This window comes from Cherax quadricarinatus, chromosome 19 (genome assembly GCF_038502225.1).
Source record: "Cherax quadricarinatus isolate ZL_2023a chromosome 19, ASM3850222v1, whole genome shotgun sequence".
NCBI lineage: Eukaryota > Metazoa > Arthropoda > Malacostraca > Decapoda > Parastacidae > Cherax > Cherax quadricarinatus.
This window is the reverse complement of record NC_091310.1, coordinates 39,030,585-39,048,672: the sequence shown is the minus strand read 5'-3', so window position 1 is coordinate 39,048,672 and position 18,088 is coordinate 39,030,585. Positions and strand designations below refer to the sequence as shown.

At 39.7% G+C, this 18,088-nt stretch overlaps 1 protein-coding gene across 1 annotated transcript in view; it reads left to right on the top strand.

Moving 5' to 3' along the window:
* RhoGAP71E (Rho GTPase activating protein at 71E) overlaps positions 1 to 7,692 on the top strand; it is a gene marked incomplete in the record, with an annotated part of 184,455 nt that extends 176,763 nt beyond the window's left edge. The window contains 1 exon segment of the mRNA XM_070086688.1: positions 5,611 to 7,692. Within this exon segment, the coding sequence (XP_069942789.1) occupies positions 5,611 to 5,915 (305 nt within the window).
* Positions 7,693 to 18,088: the final 10,396 nt, after the last annotated feature.

Here is an 18,088-nt window from a genome sequence, read left to right as displayed (position 1 = left end):
AGAAAGATGAGCAGAGACAGAGATAAACATAGAGCTTGACAGACAAATAGAAACAGATAGACATGTTTATGTGTAACAGTGAAAAATAAAGCCAAGGCAGTGCATAATCATCAAATATCACTCCACTGTTGCAGTATTTACAGTGGAGTGGCACTCATCTTAAACCATTCTTCAAGGAGTTTCATGTATACTTCAGCATTTCTAAAACATTGCTGGGACCTGGCAAAAAAGGCAAAAATCATTATTTATAAATACATTTTTCTTATTTAAAAACCCATAACAAAGAAATTGGGGTGGTTTTCTTGGGTCTGGAATGGATTAATGGCATTTCAGTTAATTTCAATGAGGAAAATTTATTTGATATACGAGCAAATTGAGTTATGAGCTCAGTCACAGAACGAATTAAACTCGTAAGTCACGGTACCACTGTATTAATTTGATACACAATACTTTGCTTATTGTACTGTTTGCTAGTTAGATTTTTTGCTCTCCATTTGTTTAATCAACTGATATTTTTTCATTGTTTATACACTTTTCAGTGAAAGAGGTTCTTAGTTTAAAGGGTTTTCTGTGTCACCATTTTATAAATAGAATAGTTGGTTTAATTTTCCATTTCTCCATCTCCCTTGTAGTGAATTTCCCACGCAATTTCAGATTGGATAGCTTAGTTCTGCACATTCTTGAACACTCTCACTATCCAGATCCCCAAACTTTAAAGCATTCAGTATCCATGATTTAAAAAAAAAAAAAAATCTGAAATGGTTAAGGGTCTTTTTCTGAAGGTTATGATGCCAAAATTACTAAATTTGATGGAAGACTTAGGAAATTATGCAGGTGCAATGTTAGAAGTCTGGGCATAATTTAAGCATCAGTGATTTCTCCAATTTTGAGTCCCATTTTAAGCTAATCCTGTTACTCAGTGTAATCAAATTCTTAGCTATTTGCTGGTATGCATTTCATTCTATCAATTGAGGACAGGAAACCGCCCATTCAACTATCAAAAGTACCTTACAAAGTGCACAGGAGTCAGTAATTTGTCCAATTTTAGAATAAAAAAAAACAATTTAAAAAGCCAAAAATAAATGCTGTAGACATTCCAGGCACTAACATTTCCTCTGTTTACTAACCACATCCCCAGGCTTCTATACTATTACACTTTATTCACCCTATTTCTCGGATAACAAAATCTAACCAGAAATGATTGGTCATGGTTTATGGTGTTTCAGTAGGTGAGTTATACTTTGCAAAATCCCATTAAACAGACTTGAGGGGGGCTTTATCCATTCCCATGGAAATTTGGCAAAAATTCAAATATTTCCACTACTATGAGATGATTTCAAGCTACTTCATCCTGCAACCAACCAAAATCATCATATATTTCCTGTAGTATGTCTTCCAGTCTATCAAATGATACCAAGATAAATAAATAAATAAGAATAATAAAACGATAAAAGCCATCCTAGAACACACACCTGTCACTATTTTCAACCAGACAATAGGTCTGATTTTTTTCCATGCATCTTATGAGGCAGGATTTTCTTTAATACTGTACACACACTCCACACAGACCCATTCTCTCATATCTTCTTCTTTCAACAAACTGGCCGTATCCCACCAAGGCAGGGTGGCATATCTAGGCTAAAATTCACCCCTCACAGCTTATCTGAGTGAGTTGAGCTCATGAGGTAGAACTACATGATGGACCCTGGCATGATGTACAGTAAGAGCATGCTGCTATCTTCTCTTTTTACTTGTTTTTGACAGTATCTGTATTAGCTTCTTTACTTTCTCTTGTGATATTTCAATTTTCTCAGTTTTATTTGGCTGTATGGGGTACAAATCTGCAACTTCATATTTAGTAACTCTCATTTCCACTCAGCTCGCACATTGAAGTCCATGGTTTGATCCCCAGTATGGGTGGAAACATTCGCTGTCCCTATTCACCTAGCAGTGAGTAGGTACCTGGGTGTTAGCTAACTGGTGTGGGTTGCATCCTGGGGACAAAATTCACCTAATTTACCCAAAATGCTCTGTGTAACAAGGGGCTTTCTGTACAGTAAGTCATTGATGTCAGCTAGGTCTGTATAAGTTGTATCATGGGGGATATAGTGTTGGAGTGGTTGGTACTTTTGTTCAATAAATGTATGAAAGAGGGGAAGGTACCTAGGGATTTGCGGAGAGCATGTATAGTCCCTTTATATAAAGGGAAAGGGGACAAAAGAGACTGTAAAAATTATAGAGGAATAAGCTTACTGAGTATACCAGGAAAAGTGTACGGTAGGGTTATAATTGAAAGAATTAGAGGTAAGACAGAATGTAGGATTGCGGATGAGCAAGGAGGTTTCAGAGTGGGTAGGGGATGTGTAGATCAAGTGTTTACATTGAAGCATATATGTGAACAGTATTTAGATAAAGGTAGGGAAGTTTTTATTGCATTTATGGATTTAGAAAAGGCATATGATAGTGGATAGAGGAGCAATGTGGCAGATGTTGCAAGTATATGGAATAGGTGGTAAGTTATTAAATGCTGTAAAGAGTTTTTATGAGGATAGTGAGGCTCAGGTTAGGGTGTGTAGAAGAGAGGGAGACTATTTCCCGGTAAAAGTAGGTCTTAGACAGGGATGTGTAATGTCACCATGGTTGTTTAATATATTTATAGATGGGGTTGTAAAGGAAGTAAATGCTAGGGTTTTCGGGAGAGGGGTGGGATTAAATTTTGGGGAATCAAATTCAAAATGGGAATTGACACAGTTACTTTTTGCTGATGATACTGTGCTTATGGGAGATTCTAAAGAAAAATTGCAAAGGTTAGTGGATGAGTTTGGGAATGTGTGTAAAGGTAGAAAGCTGAAAGTGAACATAGAAAAGAGTAAGGTGATGAGGGTGTCAAATGATTTAGATAAAGAAAAATTGGATATCAAATTGGGGAGGAGGAGTATGGAAGAAGTGAATGTTTTCAGATACTTGGGAGTTGACGTGTCGGCGGATGGATTTATGAAGGATGAGGTTAATCATAGAATTGATGAGGGAAAAAAGGTGAGTGGTGCGTTGAGGTATATGTGGAGTCAAAAAACGTTATCTATGGAGGCAAAGAAGGGAATGTATGAAAGTATAGTAGTACCAACACTTTTATATGGGTGCGAAGCTTGGGTGGTAAATGCAGCAGCGAGGAGACGGTTGGAGGCAGTGGAGATGTCCTGTTTAAGGGCAATGTGTGGTGTAAATATTATGCAGAAAATTCGGAGTGTGGAAATTAGGAGAAGGTGTGGAGTTAATAAAAGTATTAGTCAGAGGGCAGAAGAGGGGTTGTTGAGGTGGTTTGGTCATTTAGAGAGAATGGATCAAAGTAGAATGACATGGAAAGCATATAAATCTATAGGGGAAGGAAGGCGGGGTAGGGGTCGTCCTCGAAAGGGTTGGAGAGAGGGGGTAAAGGAGGTTTTGTGGGCGAGGGGCTTGGACTTCCAGCAAGCGTGCGTGAGCGTGTTGGATAGGAGTGAATGGAGACGAATGGTACTTGGGACCTGACGATCTGTTGGAGTGTGAGCAGGGTAATATTTAGTGAAGGGATTCAGGGAAACCGGTTATTTTCATATAGTCGGACTTGAGTCCTGGAAATGGGAAGTACAATGCCTGCACTTTAAAGGAGGGGTTTGGGATATTGGCAGTTTGGAGGGATATGTTGTGTATCTTTATATGTGTATGCTTCTAGACTGTTGTATTCTGAGCACCTCTGCAAAAAGTGATAATGTGTGAGTGTGGTGAAAGTGTTGAATGATGATGAAAGTATTTTCTTTTTGGGGATTTTCTTTCTTTTTTGGGTCACCCTGCCTCGGTGGGAGACGGCTGACTTGTTGAAAAAAAAAAAAAAAAAATGTACATGTAGAAATAAATATTTTTTTTTCCAACACTCCGGCTGTCTTCCAATTAGGCAGGGTGACCCAGAAAAGAAACAAACACTTTTGCCATCATTCACACATAATCACTGTCTTTGCAGAGGTGCCCAAATATGACAGTTTAGGTGTCACTTGAAACAGCCATTATCTCAAGCCCTTCCTTTTATTTTTATTAAGCTGTATGGGAAAAGGGATTACTAGCCCATTGCTCCCAGCATTTTAATCGACTTTTACAACACGCATGGCTTACGGAGGAAAAAAATTTTTATTCCACTTCCTCATGGATGTGAAAGGATAATAATAAGAACAAGAACTATTAAGAAAAACCAAAGAAAACTCAGATGAGTGTGTATACATAAATATGTACATACATATGTAGTATGACCTAATTGTAAGTAAAAGTAGCAAGATATACCCTGTTATCTTGTGTGTTGAGACAAAAAAAAAAAAAAAGACATCAGCACTCCTATCATCATGTAAAACAAATACAGGTTTCTGTCTTAGACTAATTATAATAAACCATTTGGCTCTGGCTTTCTCTTTTCCACTATTCCATTTTCAAAGCTTCTTCCTTCTTTCCTACTTCTTTACATTTTCATTTTTATATTCTTATAAGTTATTTTTTATTTTTTTAATGGGTCCATTTAAAATGAGAAAATTTGAAGTGCTCAGTGAAAGTTATCAAACTTTTGGCTTTACTGAGTTCAGTTTTTTTTTTTTTTTTTTTTTTTTTTTATACCAGGTATAACCCAAAAAGGTAGGGTGACCAAAAAAAAAAAAAAAAACATCCAGCAGTATGCCAATCCCACAGTTAAGGTGCAACCCCTAAAACTGCAGATATCCCTACCTCTCTTTCGGAGTGCAGACACTGTACTTATCCTGGGCTCAAGTCTGGCTAACTGGTTTCCATGAATCCCTTCACAAAATGTTACCTTGTTCACACTCCAACAGCTCATAAAATCCCAAAAACTCTTTGCTTCCACTCCTATCTCACTCACACCTGCTGGATGTCCAAACCCTTTGCACACAAAACCTCCTTTACCACCTCCTACCAACCTTTCCTAGGGTGACCCCTACCCTGCCATACAGTATATATATTGGAGGTGGAAAGTACAATGCCTGTACTTTAAAGAAGGGGTTTGGGATATTGGCTGCTTGGAGTGATATCTAAACTATTGTATCTGAGTGCCTCTGCAAAAACAGTGATTGTGTGATGGTGAAAGTATGTCTTCTTTGAGTCACCCTGCCTCAGTAGGAGACAGCCGAAGTGTTGAAAGAAAAAATGTAGTATGGCATGTCCAACTTCTCAGTACAATGGAACCTTGGTTTTCATATGCCCTAGTTTGTATGTAAAGCTATAGTTATTCTCTATAAAAAGTATATTTTGTTAATATTTGTGGGTGTCTGGAACGGATTAATTGGATTTACATTATTTCTTATGGGAAATATTGGTTCAGTTTTCGTACAGTTTGGTTTATCGTGAAACTTTTTCGAATGCATTAATCACGAAAACTGAGGTTCCACTGTAGTTTAGGTAGTGCAGCAACAATGCAACAGGCATTACCTCATGGGGTCACATCCCTGTGGCACTGTATACATTAATTTCCATCTCCTAACTTTTTATGTATGAAAGGATACAAATTTTAGAATAAGAAAAAATTGACAATAAGGCTATTAGCAAGAATAATTGCAACATAATTTCTTACCCAAACAGGTGGAGGAAGTAGTGAAAATGTGGGGAGCTCAATTCGACGTTCATCTAGTAAGGATAAAGACCGCAAATTAGTTCGGCGCTCTTCAAGTAAAAAGGATAAAGAAAATGGACAGAAAGGATCAAGGGGAAGATCATCAAGTGCAGATGTAAAGACCCCATCACATGCTGGAGATTATATGTCTAGTCCCCGTCGACTAGCAACTCCCCCAGTACCTGACCCCTCCCCTGCTCTCACTGATCATGACTGTACAGAAACAGACGTCCAAAGAGTACACGTTTCCCTTACCTATAAGCCCAGAATATGAGACCAAGCTAAAACTGGGACTTATTAGGGGTTTATTATATATTAAAATACATCAGGTTGTTCATATTTTACCAAACAAGAAAGGTCCAAGTTCCCTGAGATATGGTGGACATTGATCTTTATTTATGTGACACAAGCCATAGGCACTGCCATGATAGCAACATGTTCTGGAGAGAATAAGGAGGCAACTGAAGCTTATATTCATCTGCACCACGAGTGATTCACGTTAAGGGAACAGTTTTCAGTAATCTTTTGTGAATATTGCATTTTGTGAACTCATAACAAGCAGCAGTGAATTATATGAATTTTGTTGAACCAAGGATCAAAAATACTTTAGTCAACCTTCATCCAATTTTATTGTCAGTTTGTGACTAGACCTCACATTGCCCTCCTACTGCCACATGACTTGTGTAGCATTAAGTTTTTGATGACCAAGGCGCTTGAGTTAAGGTGTTAGTGTTTGTCCAAAAGTACAAATGAGCTTGAGGTTCCCAGGTCATGACACGGACTGGTTGTGATATAGAGAAACACATTGTTGGATCTTGCTAGTCATGCCACCGCCAAAGAGTTTGTAGGACAGATTACAGTGGTTCCAGCCCTTCTTCAATAGCATCTACCATTCACAAAATAATATTCAAGTACAAGTGATCAAGGCTTTAACTGCTGGTACCACCTTTTAAATGTGATTCGGCTGTCTCATGTTACAGCAAGTCCACGAACAGACATGACCTTGCCGACAGAATGACGTGCCTGGCTGTTTTATTGTTCTTCTAACTTGAATCTTTGGGAAAGGATTGTGTGTGTGTACCTGTCTAATTACTTCTTGCTTCTCAATGTGCAGGCATCCACTGGGAAGCAGCACATTCCATTGTACATGCCACAAAATTACAACTCCTTGTTTGTGTCAGCAGAAAGTTGCAGCCTGCTGTAAGACCAATGATATATGAACAAAAATATATGGAAAGAGCTTAGGTTGATTGGAACTGTCCAATTCCTGTACATTAGTGACCGAGTTGGTGTATGCAAACATTCCGTCTGAATCTGGAGATTTAGGTAGAGGATTTGTTTCCTGTGCATATTAACTGTGAATCCAAGATTTGCCACCACCTCTATACATATCCACTCATTAGCAAAATGTGCTTATTTAAAAACATTATTTAAAATACCAGTCGGTGAAGAAAGTCATATAGGAGAATGTGGGCAGTTTTGTCATTTGACGACTTTTATGCATTGCAAAATAGCACATCCCAATATCTGTATTGAAGATATGTACAACTGCCATTGAGAAAAACCAGCAGTCTCCCCCAGGATTGTGTAGCGGAGGTGGTGGTGAAAGGGGGTGTTTGTGTCATGATACAGTTGAGGGAGCCTAGGAATTAAAATCACTTCAAGGCTCAAGAGATACTCTACCTGGCCTGTCACATCTTTCAAGGCAGGTTGCCTTTAATGTGCATATTTTCCATTTTGATTAAAAAAAATATTAACAGCTGTCAACCCCCAGTTTCTGGTGTGAGCCTCCTCACTGCCAGCATGGCATATGTGTATGGTCTTTAATATCTCAAACATTTTTAGCATTGAAATTGTGTAGAGGAGGGATCAACTTGATAAACACTGCCATTAGCAACACCCCAGGGACAAGAAATGTCATTTAGTGATTGTAGGATGACCATAGTATGAATTGATAATTAATACTGCCCAGAAATTTGATGGCTGGCAGGCCACAGTTAAAAACAAAAAAAAAAAAAAATACATGTTAACACGTGCATGCACGTACACAAGCATGCACGTTGTGTGTATGTGATTACCTATTTAAAAACTAGGTAATTACCTACTGAAAGACAGGTAATTATCTATCAAAAATATGTAATTAAAAAAGGTAATTACCTATTTAAAAAATAGGTAATTACAGACATGCGTAAACACACATGCACACACACGATAAACACTTATTAAACACAGGGCAAGTAAGGTTATAAAGCCAAATGTCTAAGGTGTCAGCAGCATCATCATCAGCCGGTCACCTCACACAAGTGATATTCATGTGTTCCTACCTCTCTCTTTGCTGCTGGGACACTATGATCATTGGCAAATGTATGCCATGTTAATGGTTCTACTCTGCCTGCAATCTTGTGTATGCTTTTGTATTGCTATCAGTATTTTCAAAATCCCATGATAGGGATATAACTTATTGCATTTATATCAGACTAAAATTAGAACATTGGCAGAAAAACTTTTAAAAAGTTAATCTGACGTTTTCCACAAAGTGGGTGGGGATTAATACAAAGTTCATGGTATGAAATTTTTATGAAATATATCTTTTTTCAATCTCTGGTCTCCTAACCTGTGACTTCAGTCGTACACAATTTTAACATGTTGCATGTTTATCAACACTATTAGTAGTAAGCTTATTTGTAGGGTTTTGTATGTGGGTATGTAATAGACATGTGAGAATGGGGTCTTTCTGAAGGATGCTGCCATGTCTTCAGGGTTGCAGCTAGTTGTAATTTGTAATACTTAGAGGAATACCGCATGAAAAAAAAATTGGTTTTATATGAAAACCACTGTGGTCATGCAATAACTTTTCTAAGTGTTGCTATTATTACTGGAACCCAAGATTACTTAGTTATATATGGGAGCATATCTTTACTGCCCCCTGTAGTCATGGCCTTGAACTGCTAACTAGGGGTCCTTCAGTTGGGCTCAGGGAGGTCTCCAACTTAGGCCTGTTCACCATTGACCTATCTAGAAACCCTATGCTTACATTTGTATTAATATGCCCTCGCTCCCACCATTTTGTATCTTGTACTCATAGTTTTGCATTTTTAATTGTATGTAAACTTAATTCTGTAATGAATATGCTTTTTTTAAATTATTGGTGACCTTGAATAAATGAAAAGTTTCGACAAGAAGTTTGTTTCATTGCATACACTAAGAAAGAATATGAGAACTAGGTTCTGCATCTCTGGAGAAATAAATAATGGAAGGTAATATAATTATGACAAAAAATACTTTGAGTGTATAGAAGGGATAGACAAGGATTGCTCTTTACACTAAGAGAAAACAGTGTCTGGGGCCCTAGACTGTTCAACAGCCTCCCACCAGCCATAAGGGAAATTACCAGTAGACCCCTGGTTGTCTTTAAGAGGGAGCCGGACAGATGCCTAAAGTCAGTGCTGGATCAGCCGGGTTGTAGTTCATGCGTTGGACCACATGCAGCCAGCAGTAACAGCCTGGTTGATCAGGCCCTGGTCCACTGGCAGGCCTGGTCGTGGACTGGGCCATGGGGGCATTCATCCCTGGCATACCCTTCAGGTAGGAGTAATAAGAATGAAAAGTTAAGTGTTAAGACAGTCCAAACAAGTCATGGAGTTTTTTTTGTTTTTATTTTTTTTTTTTTTTTTTTTTTTTTTTTTTTTTTTTTTTTTTTTTTTTTTTTTTTTCTCCTCAACAAGTCGGCCGTCTCCCACCGAGGCAGGGTGACCCAAAAAAGAAAAAATCCCCAAAAAGAATACTTTCATCATCATTCAACACTTTCACCACACTCGCACATTATCACTGTTTTTGCAGAGGTGCTCAGAATACAACAGTCTAGAAGCATACACATATAAAGATACACAACATATCCCTCCAAACTGCCAATATCCCAAACCCCTCCTCTAAAGTGCAGGCATTGTACTTCCCATTTCCAGGAATATTTCAACCTAGTGATAGTGAAATGAATTGGACTAGAGTAGTATAAGCAGATTCCTTAACCCTTTCACTGTTGAGACCTCTGATCCTGAAGTCCCTCTGTGTCTCGAAAAATATTTTGAAAAAAAAAAAAATTTTCTTACCAAAATCTTAATATTTTTGAGAGTTTTAAAAGAAAAAAAAAACTGTGATCACTACTTAACAAAATATAGATGTGTGAAGTTGACAAAGCGAACCGCTTACTGCAACATCGGCGACTGCAGCTCACTCTGTAATATTTTTACTTTTATTCTGCTTTTTTCTTTTGTTTAATATATTATTTTTTCAAGTAACTTTTGAGGCCTGTGAGACCAATGTAATGTGTAATGCATATATGTCCACTCCTATGCAACACAATAACCGCACAAACATTATCATCATTATAGTGTTTACAAGACGTGTTTACACAAACCGATAATAAAATTACTTTTATTACTATTGTTTTATAATATATATACATACATATATGTTGTGTATCTTTATACGTATATGCTTCTAAACTGTTGTATTCTGAGCACCTCTGCAAAAGCAGTGATAATGTGCGAGTGTGGTGAAAGTGTTGAATGATGATGAAAGTATTTTCTTTTTGGGGATTTTCTTTCTTTTTTGGGTCACCCTGCCTCGGTGGGAGACGACCGACTTGTTGAAAAAAAAAAAAATAAATAGTCACTGAACACATTCCTAGAACTGCTACAGCTTGTGGAAGGTTCTTTGTGTGTGGATGGTTGAAGGTAGCCTTTTGTTGTTGTGCTGAGAGTGGAGTGGCTGGTGTCAAATGACGCATTACAAAACCACCACCACCACCCATTACCCATACCGTCTTCCTTAACAAGCATGCTGTCTTCCCCACCACCCATAAGGAAATAAGTTAATTTGACTTTTTTGGGTTATCCTAGGTTGATAGTCATCTGGGTTTTCGGCACTATTTCTGGTATCCTGGGCATTGCTTTTGGTCGCAAACTCCTCAAAACCATGAAATTCATCTTCACTGAAATTTCCATCTCTGTTAGAACTATCACTTGGGAAGAGAACAATCCCAGTTTGCCAGGGAGTGAGATATATATTACTGCAAAGCATGGTAAACAAGGCCTACTGAAATGGGACTCCAATAATGCACCACTGGCTCCCTGATTCTTTTTATACTGCACACACTGACCATGCAGACCCATTCTCTCACATGCAGGTGTACAAGCTTTCTCCCCCTAGATTTGAAGCCGCTTGAATTTTGGCGCATCAATACATAACCAACACTGGCTTGTAAGATGTATTTATACAGTACTAACAGTGAAAGGGTTAAGAGCTAAAAAAAAAATTGCATAATGGGGTTATTTTATTTCAGTTTATTGAAAATACAGAAAAGAGCCACAAAGCCTAGACTCTTGACTCAGTTTTATTGTTCTTTTAATACAAGAATGACTAGATGCTGAAAGAAATAAGAGGGTTCTTAAGGCAATTTAATAATGAAAGCAAGATGTCGGCTTTGTATTGCAAGTGAAGGAATGGTGATACCCTACAATGACTATGAAACTTATCCATAGAAATGAAAGTATAAAAACTGACCCTTCTAGGAGGGTGGTGTGCCTTTATTTTGACAAAAGCCTCCTGTTTCAAAAAATAAAATACCCTTGTTGTATGACCTCTTTAGGTTTAGTGCTTCCCCTTGAATATACTAGTAATAACCATCCCTGCCTCCTTTTTCCCGGGCACTGTGTGACCTCTGCATATTTAGTGCTTCCTAATGTTTTTTCTTTTATTACACTGGCCATCTCCCATCTAGGAAATAGTTTACCACTGTCAGCCTTAGAGTTATTGCCTAGTGGCTAAAGCTCTAGCTTCACACGGTGAGGGTCCAGGTTTGATTCTGGGCAAGGGTAGAAATATTGGGTGTTTCCTTACACTGACTTGTCTATGTTCACCCATCAGTGAAGTGGGCACCTGGGTGCTAGTGGACTGATGTGGGTCGCATCCTGGGACAAAATTTAGCTAATTTGCCGAAAATGTAGCATGTCATTGGTGTTATCTAGGCCTGTATACCTTGTATATGTAGAGATAAAGACATTATTATTATTATACATGGAGGTCAGTGGTTCATCTTTATTAAGCATGACCAAATCCCCGACTACGACAGTGCTTAGATGCAACAAAGTAGGCCAGAAGCTTCAACTTGGGACCAGGGATGTATAGAGCGTCTCCGCACCACAACCTCAGCAAAATGTCAAAAATCACCAGTCTGAGCAATGCTCTGTAAACAGAGTTACAAAAAGTATGCTTTGGCTCTCCAACAAAATCATACTCTACCAAAAACAAGAGTCCAAATCACGAACAAACAACCAGAGACGAGAGATGCTTCCCGAAGGAGAAGTAGCTAGAGAGAAATGTTTCTCAAGCAAGAACCAGCTCTAGAGAAAGGAGGAATGGAGGGCAGCTCCAACTTCAGGTCTTTTTGATTATAACAATAATCCAACTTCAGGTGTGATCACGTGACTAGCCAGTGCTACTCCAGCGATGCTGGCAGGTTCTGCCTGACACAAACAAGCGAGCCAGTAGTTAGCAAAGCAGTTTGTGAGAGTGGACACCCAGTCACAACTCTCCAACAGCGAGCACAGTGAAGTGTAAATGTAACTTCCTACCTACAGACATAGCTAATATAAAAAGTCAAATAATATACAGCAAGATATTTTCATTTTAGCTATTAATGAAAATATCGGCAATATAAAATTATATGAAAGATAACATATTCATATAATATACAACAAACTCTAATACCTTCAGCCCTTTCTACCTCAATCTCTTACTACCCTCTACCCCCGCACTATCCCCTGCCCCGCTGTTTTCTGTAACCTACTGATCATCCCTCCCCCGTTCTGCCGCCCAATACCCTCGCTTCCTTCCCTACCCTGCAGTGCTGTATAGCCCTTGTGGCTTAGTGCTTCTTTTTTATTATAATAATATAATATACATTATATACATTGGGTCATATTCAAGGGGTGCAACAGTATTTTACTACATGTAAACTAAAAACATTATATACTATGCAAAGAAATATATGAATTTGAATTTGATAATGGCGTACAAAACACTGAGAGGAATTGACAAGGTGGACAGGGACAGACTGTTCCAGAGATGGGACACAGCAACAAGGGGCCCCAACTGTAAGTTGAAAACTCAGATGAGCCACAGGGATGTAGGAAGTTCTTCGGTCACAGAGTTGTCAGGAAGTGGTATGATAAAGCTCTTGGAGCAGGGAGTAAACCTGGCAGTGATCAGTGAAGAGGCTGGGCCAGAAGCTGTGAATCGACTCCTGCAACCACAAGTAGGTGAGTACACACACACACACACACACACAGCAGATGAGGACAAGAAGAGGCTCCAAAGGGATCTGGGTAAATTGCAAGAGTGGTCAGACAAGTAACTGCTTAAATTCAACCCAGTAAATGTAAGGTCATAAAAATTGGGGAGAAACCAAGAAGACTGGTAATGGGGTATACACTAGGCGGACAGAGGCTGCAAACTTCATTCAAGAGACAGTCCTGCGGGTGAGCATGTTGACCAGTATAACGCCAGAGACTCGCAGCTGAATAACCTCTGCAGCCAATGCTCGTCTGGGAAACTGAAAAGCAGCATTCAGGAATCTCAACAGTCATTCTGGGCCCTTTATACAACATACATCAGGCCCATCTTGGAGTATGCAGAGCCAGTATACAACCCACACCTGAGGAAACATGTTGAGAAACTTGAACAAGTGCAGAAGTATACAACAACACTTGTTGCTAAGGGGCCTGAGATACGAGGAGGGACTAACAAAATTGAACGTAATGACAATGAAGGACAGAAGAATCAGGAAGGACATGATGACAGTATACTATATACTCAAGAGATTTGATAAGATAGACAGGAATAGGCAGTTTGAAAGATGAAAAATGAGAACTTGGAAACACCGTTAGAAGTTAAGTCACAGGAATGTTAAAAGTATTTCTTCTGTCTCAGAGTGGTCGGGAAGTGGAATGATCTTGAGGAAGTGGTGGAAGCAGGCTCCATCCATAATTTTAAGAGAAGGTACAATAGGGCCTACGAGGTAGAAGTGGCTAGTTTATTGTGCACCCCATATCCATCCTCTGGGCCATGTGCTCTTGCGCTACCGTCCAAAGGATGGATATGGGGTGCACAATTAACTAGCCACTTTGGTGGTAAAATATAATCCACGAGGCTAAAAGTGAATCTGCGGAGTGGAAAGTTAAGAGGCACTGAGGCAAGGCCAGTATCTGAGAATCAGCCCCTGAAAACACACACACACCATGGGGCAGGCCGAAACAACAAGAGTTCGAATCCTCGGCTAGTCGCAGTGTTGTTATCGATTCAATACCACTCATTTGTGGTTACAATAATATAAAATACTGCTCGTGGAGGCTAGTACACCAAACGGGGAGTAGAATGAAACTAGCTCAGAGGCACCCACACCGCTGTATGTCCTCTGATCACGGTAAATCACCTAGCTCTGCAGGGTGCATGATTCTTGTAGGATTGCATGGTCCTGTGGGTTAGAGCGTCATGTGTGATTTTCGCTCACCATGGGGCAGGCCAAAACGACATGGGTCCGAATTCTCGGCTATTGTCAGCGTTATTGATTCACTACCACTCGTTCGTGGTCACAATAATATAAAATACTGCTCGTGGACGCTAGTACACCAAACGGGGAGTAGAATGAAATTAGCTCACAGGCACCCACACCACCGTATGTCCTCGGATCATGGTAAAACACCTAGCTCTGCTGGGTGCGTGTGGGTGTGATTTTTGCTCACTGTGGGGTGGTCCAAAACGACAAGGGTTCGAATCCTCGGCTAGTCGCAGTGTTGTATATATATATATATATATATATATATATATATATATATATATATATATATATATATATATATATATATATATATATATATATATATATATATATATATGTAGTGCCGAATAGGCAGAGCTTGCGATCTTGGCTTAAATAGCAACGCTCATCTTGCCATATAGTTAGTTTAATATGTTTATTATGCACCCCATACCCATCCTGTGGGCGGTAGTCAAAAGATTACAGAGGTACATAATTGATCCAGGGACTGGACTCCAAAGTTTAGATAGCTGAGCAAGTTACAGAGGTAATGAACTCACAATTTACAAAGGTAATGAACTCCAGGTAGGTCTAGTCACAACCATGACAAGTTACAAAGGTATTTACAGATTACAGAGGTACGTAATGGGTCCAGGGACTGGGCCCCCAAAGTTCTGATAGCTGAACTAGGTACAAAGGTAATGAACTCACAAGTTACAAAGGTAATGAATCCTGTAAGAATGGTTACTTATGTTTATACATGGCTACAATCATGAACAAATTATAGAGTAATGAGCAATTCACACTTCCACACCCGGTCACAACTGTAGTGAGTTATTGGTGCAAATATTGATTGTTGAATCACACACACACACACACAGATGAATCACAGGGATGTTAGGAAGTATTTCTTCAGCCACAGAGTAGTCAGTAAGTGGAATAGTTTGGGAAGCGATGTAGTGGAGGCAGGATCCATACATAGCTTTAAGCAGAGGTATGATAAAGCTCACGGCTCAGGGAGAGTGACCTAGTAGCGATCAGTGAAGAGGCGGGGCCAGGAGCTCGGACTCGACCCCCGCAACCTCAACTAGGTGAGTACACACACACACACACACACACACACACACACACACACACACACACACACACACACACACACACAAACACACACACACACACACACGCAAACTCACACACACACACACACACACACACACACACAGACACACACACACACACACACACACACACACACACACACACACACACACACACACAGTCAGTCAGCAGACGTGGGTCACAAGGCTCCTAGAACTTTAGTGGTTTTTAAGTCGTGCAGTAACTGCTAGCAGTAATCAGTGGTAGTGACAACGTCAGTGAACAATCCTACGAGTGATAACCAGAGTTATTAGTTAAAAAAAAGTCGAGAGGAAGCCTGAAATCTTTAATATTTCAAAGTGTCAAACCGTTAGTGGCTAGTAGGCTTCTGTTGCTACACAGATTCAAATATACAAAGATTCAAGTGAGTGTGGAAGCGGGTGTTCAAGAATTTCGAGAGATTGGATAACAAGTGAAATGTGGGGCACCATACAGTGAGAGTGAAAAAGTTAATAAGCAAAAGTAGAAAGGAAAAATATAATATATAACAAGGGAAGGTGGAATAGAATTAAGGGTAACAGAACTGGGCAGATCGCGCACCCTCATCCCTTGCATAGGGCGAATGAGTTAGTCAGTGCTTGGGCTGCTACATCTAGCTATGACAGTCTTCCCAGTACCACACAGGCGAAATTAATGGACAAATATGATGCAAGGGAGAGACTTGTTTGCTTTATGCTCAGCAAGGCAGATGACTGCAACATTCCTTTCACTAATTATGAACTTGATGCAGCACTAACTAAGGGCAACTCCACGTCGCCTGGTGAGGATGGTATTACTTACAACATACTCAGATTGCTGTGTCGAGTACCAGGTAATCCTTTACTTGAATTATATAACATGAGTTATGTCACTGGGGAGCTCCCTAAATCATGGACCAATAGCCTCATTATTCCCATTCAAAAGCCCAATCAACAAAACTCATTTCGCCCAATATCCCTTACTAGCTGCTTGTGTAAAACATTTGAAAGGATGATTCTTAATCGTCTTATGCACAGAATTAAGGAATTCTTGTCACCCCGGTTGCATGGCTTCATGCATGGAAGGAGTGTGCATCATTGCATTACCACCTTTCTCACTCTGCACACTGACAGCTCATACACTACGTTCCTTGACCTTAAATCCGCTTTTGATGTAGCCAACAGACATGTAATCATTAGTGAACTTGCCAGAATGGATGTTGGAGGATGGCTTCTCCGCTGAATTAAAGGTTACCTGTCCAACAGAAAGTCGTCTGTGTTGTTCCAGGGACATAGAAGTGTAACTAAAGATTTTGAATTAGGAACCCGACAGGGAGGTGTGCTTAGTCCCACCCTTTTCAACATTTTGATTAATGCCTTACTTAATGCCATGCCTAGCCAGCCCCATCATTATATGGTTAGTTTTGCTGATGACATAATGATTCACACTACCGGATTCTCCAACACCCAAAACATTCTTAATCATGTTTTAGCCTCGTGTCAGGACCTGGGGTTAATAATCTCAGGGGATAAAACAAAGATACTCAACAGGCGTCCTCCTCGGCAGAGAGGCACAGTTCGTCAGATCCAGTTGCATGATGGGTCTCTTCTAGAATATGTAAGCAGATACAGGTATCTAGGCTTTGAGGTTCCACTACTTGGACCTGTTGTAACGAGACTTTGTCGCCAATACAAAGAAAGGCTGAGAGCACTTAGAGTTGTGGCAGGTTTTCATCCCAGGTATGGTGCTAATGTTAAAATTGTGAAAATGATGTATCTTGCTTATATTAGATCATTGGTTGATTATGCAGCGCCACTACTTGCACTCGTGTCTGACTGGAAGCTTGGAGGGCTGGAAAAACTGCAAAACGAAGCAATGAGGATCATCCTAGGATGCCCTCGTACTGCCAAAATTTTAAATATGCGGAAAGAACTTAATATTCCAAGCATTAGAGATCGTGTTACTGAAAGAAATATCCTTATTGGGGTCAATATGCTTAGCCTAGCCCATTCAAACCCCTGCACAGAAGCCCTCCAAACTTTCCTCAGCACTGGTGAACATCCTTCCAGATGGATCGAAAAAACTGGAACCGACCTCCGCATGAACCAGCTACATGATCTATATCAAGTTGGACAACAGAGACATTTCCCTGCTCCATGGGATATTACCCCATTCCAAACTACCATTCCTCCATTTCCCCCCAAAACTCTTCTTAAATCACAACCAAAGCTTCGTCTTGAAGCCAAACATGATGCCTTAAGCTGTATTGATAACTTAGTCACACAGAACAATCTTTCACAAATTATTTACGTCGATGGTTCTGTTCACCAGTCCACTGGTGCAGCTGGTAGTGCTGCTGTTGTCACACAGAGTGATGGCTCTCATAAAGAAATTGGAGCACGCATCAATAACTGGGCCTCTACCCTTCAAACAGAACTGTTTGCCATACTCCTTGCACTCAAATGTGTCCATGTATCTAAGGTTGACACTTTAATTGTAACTGATTCTCTGTCATCCATAAATGCTCTCAACTCATTAAGTATAAATTGTGGCATGCTTTTGTCAGAAGCAAGACATAGATATGGTAAGATTGTGGACAGTGGAGTCAGAGTGCACATGCTGTGGATTCCATCTCACATTGGTCTTCAGATGCATGATAGAACTGATAAATTGGCTAAGCTGTATGCTTTCAAAGAGGGGGTAGATTACAATCTTGGGTTGTCATTTAGCAGTTT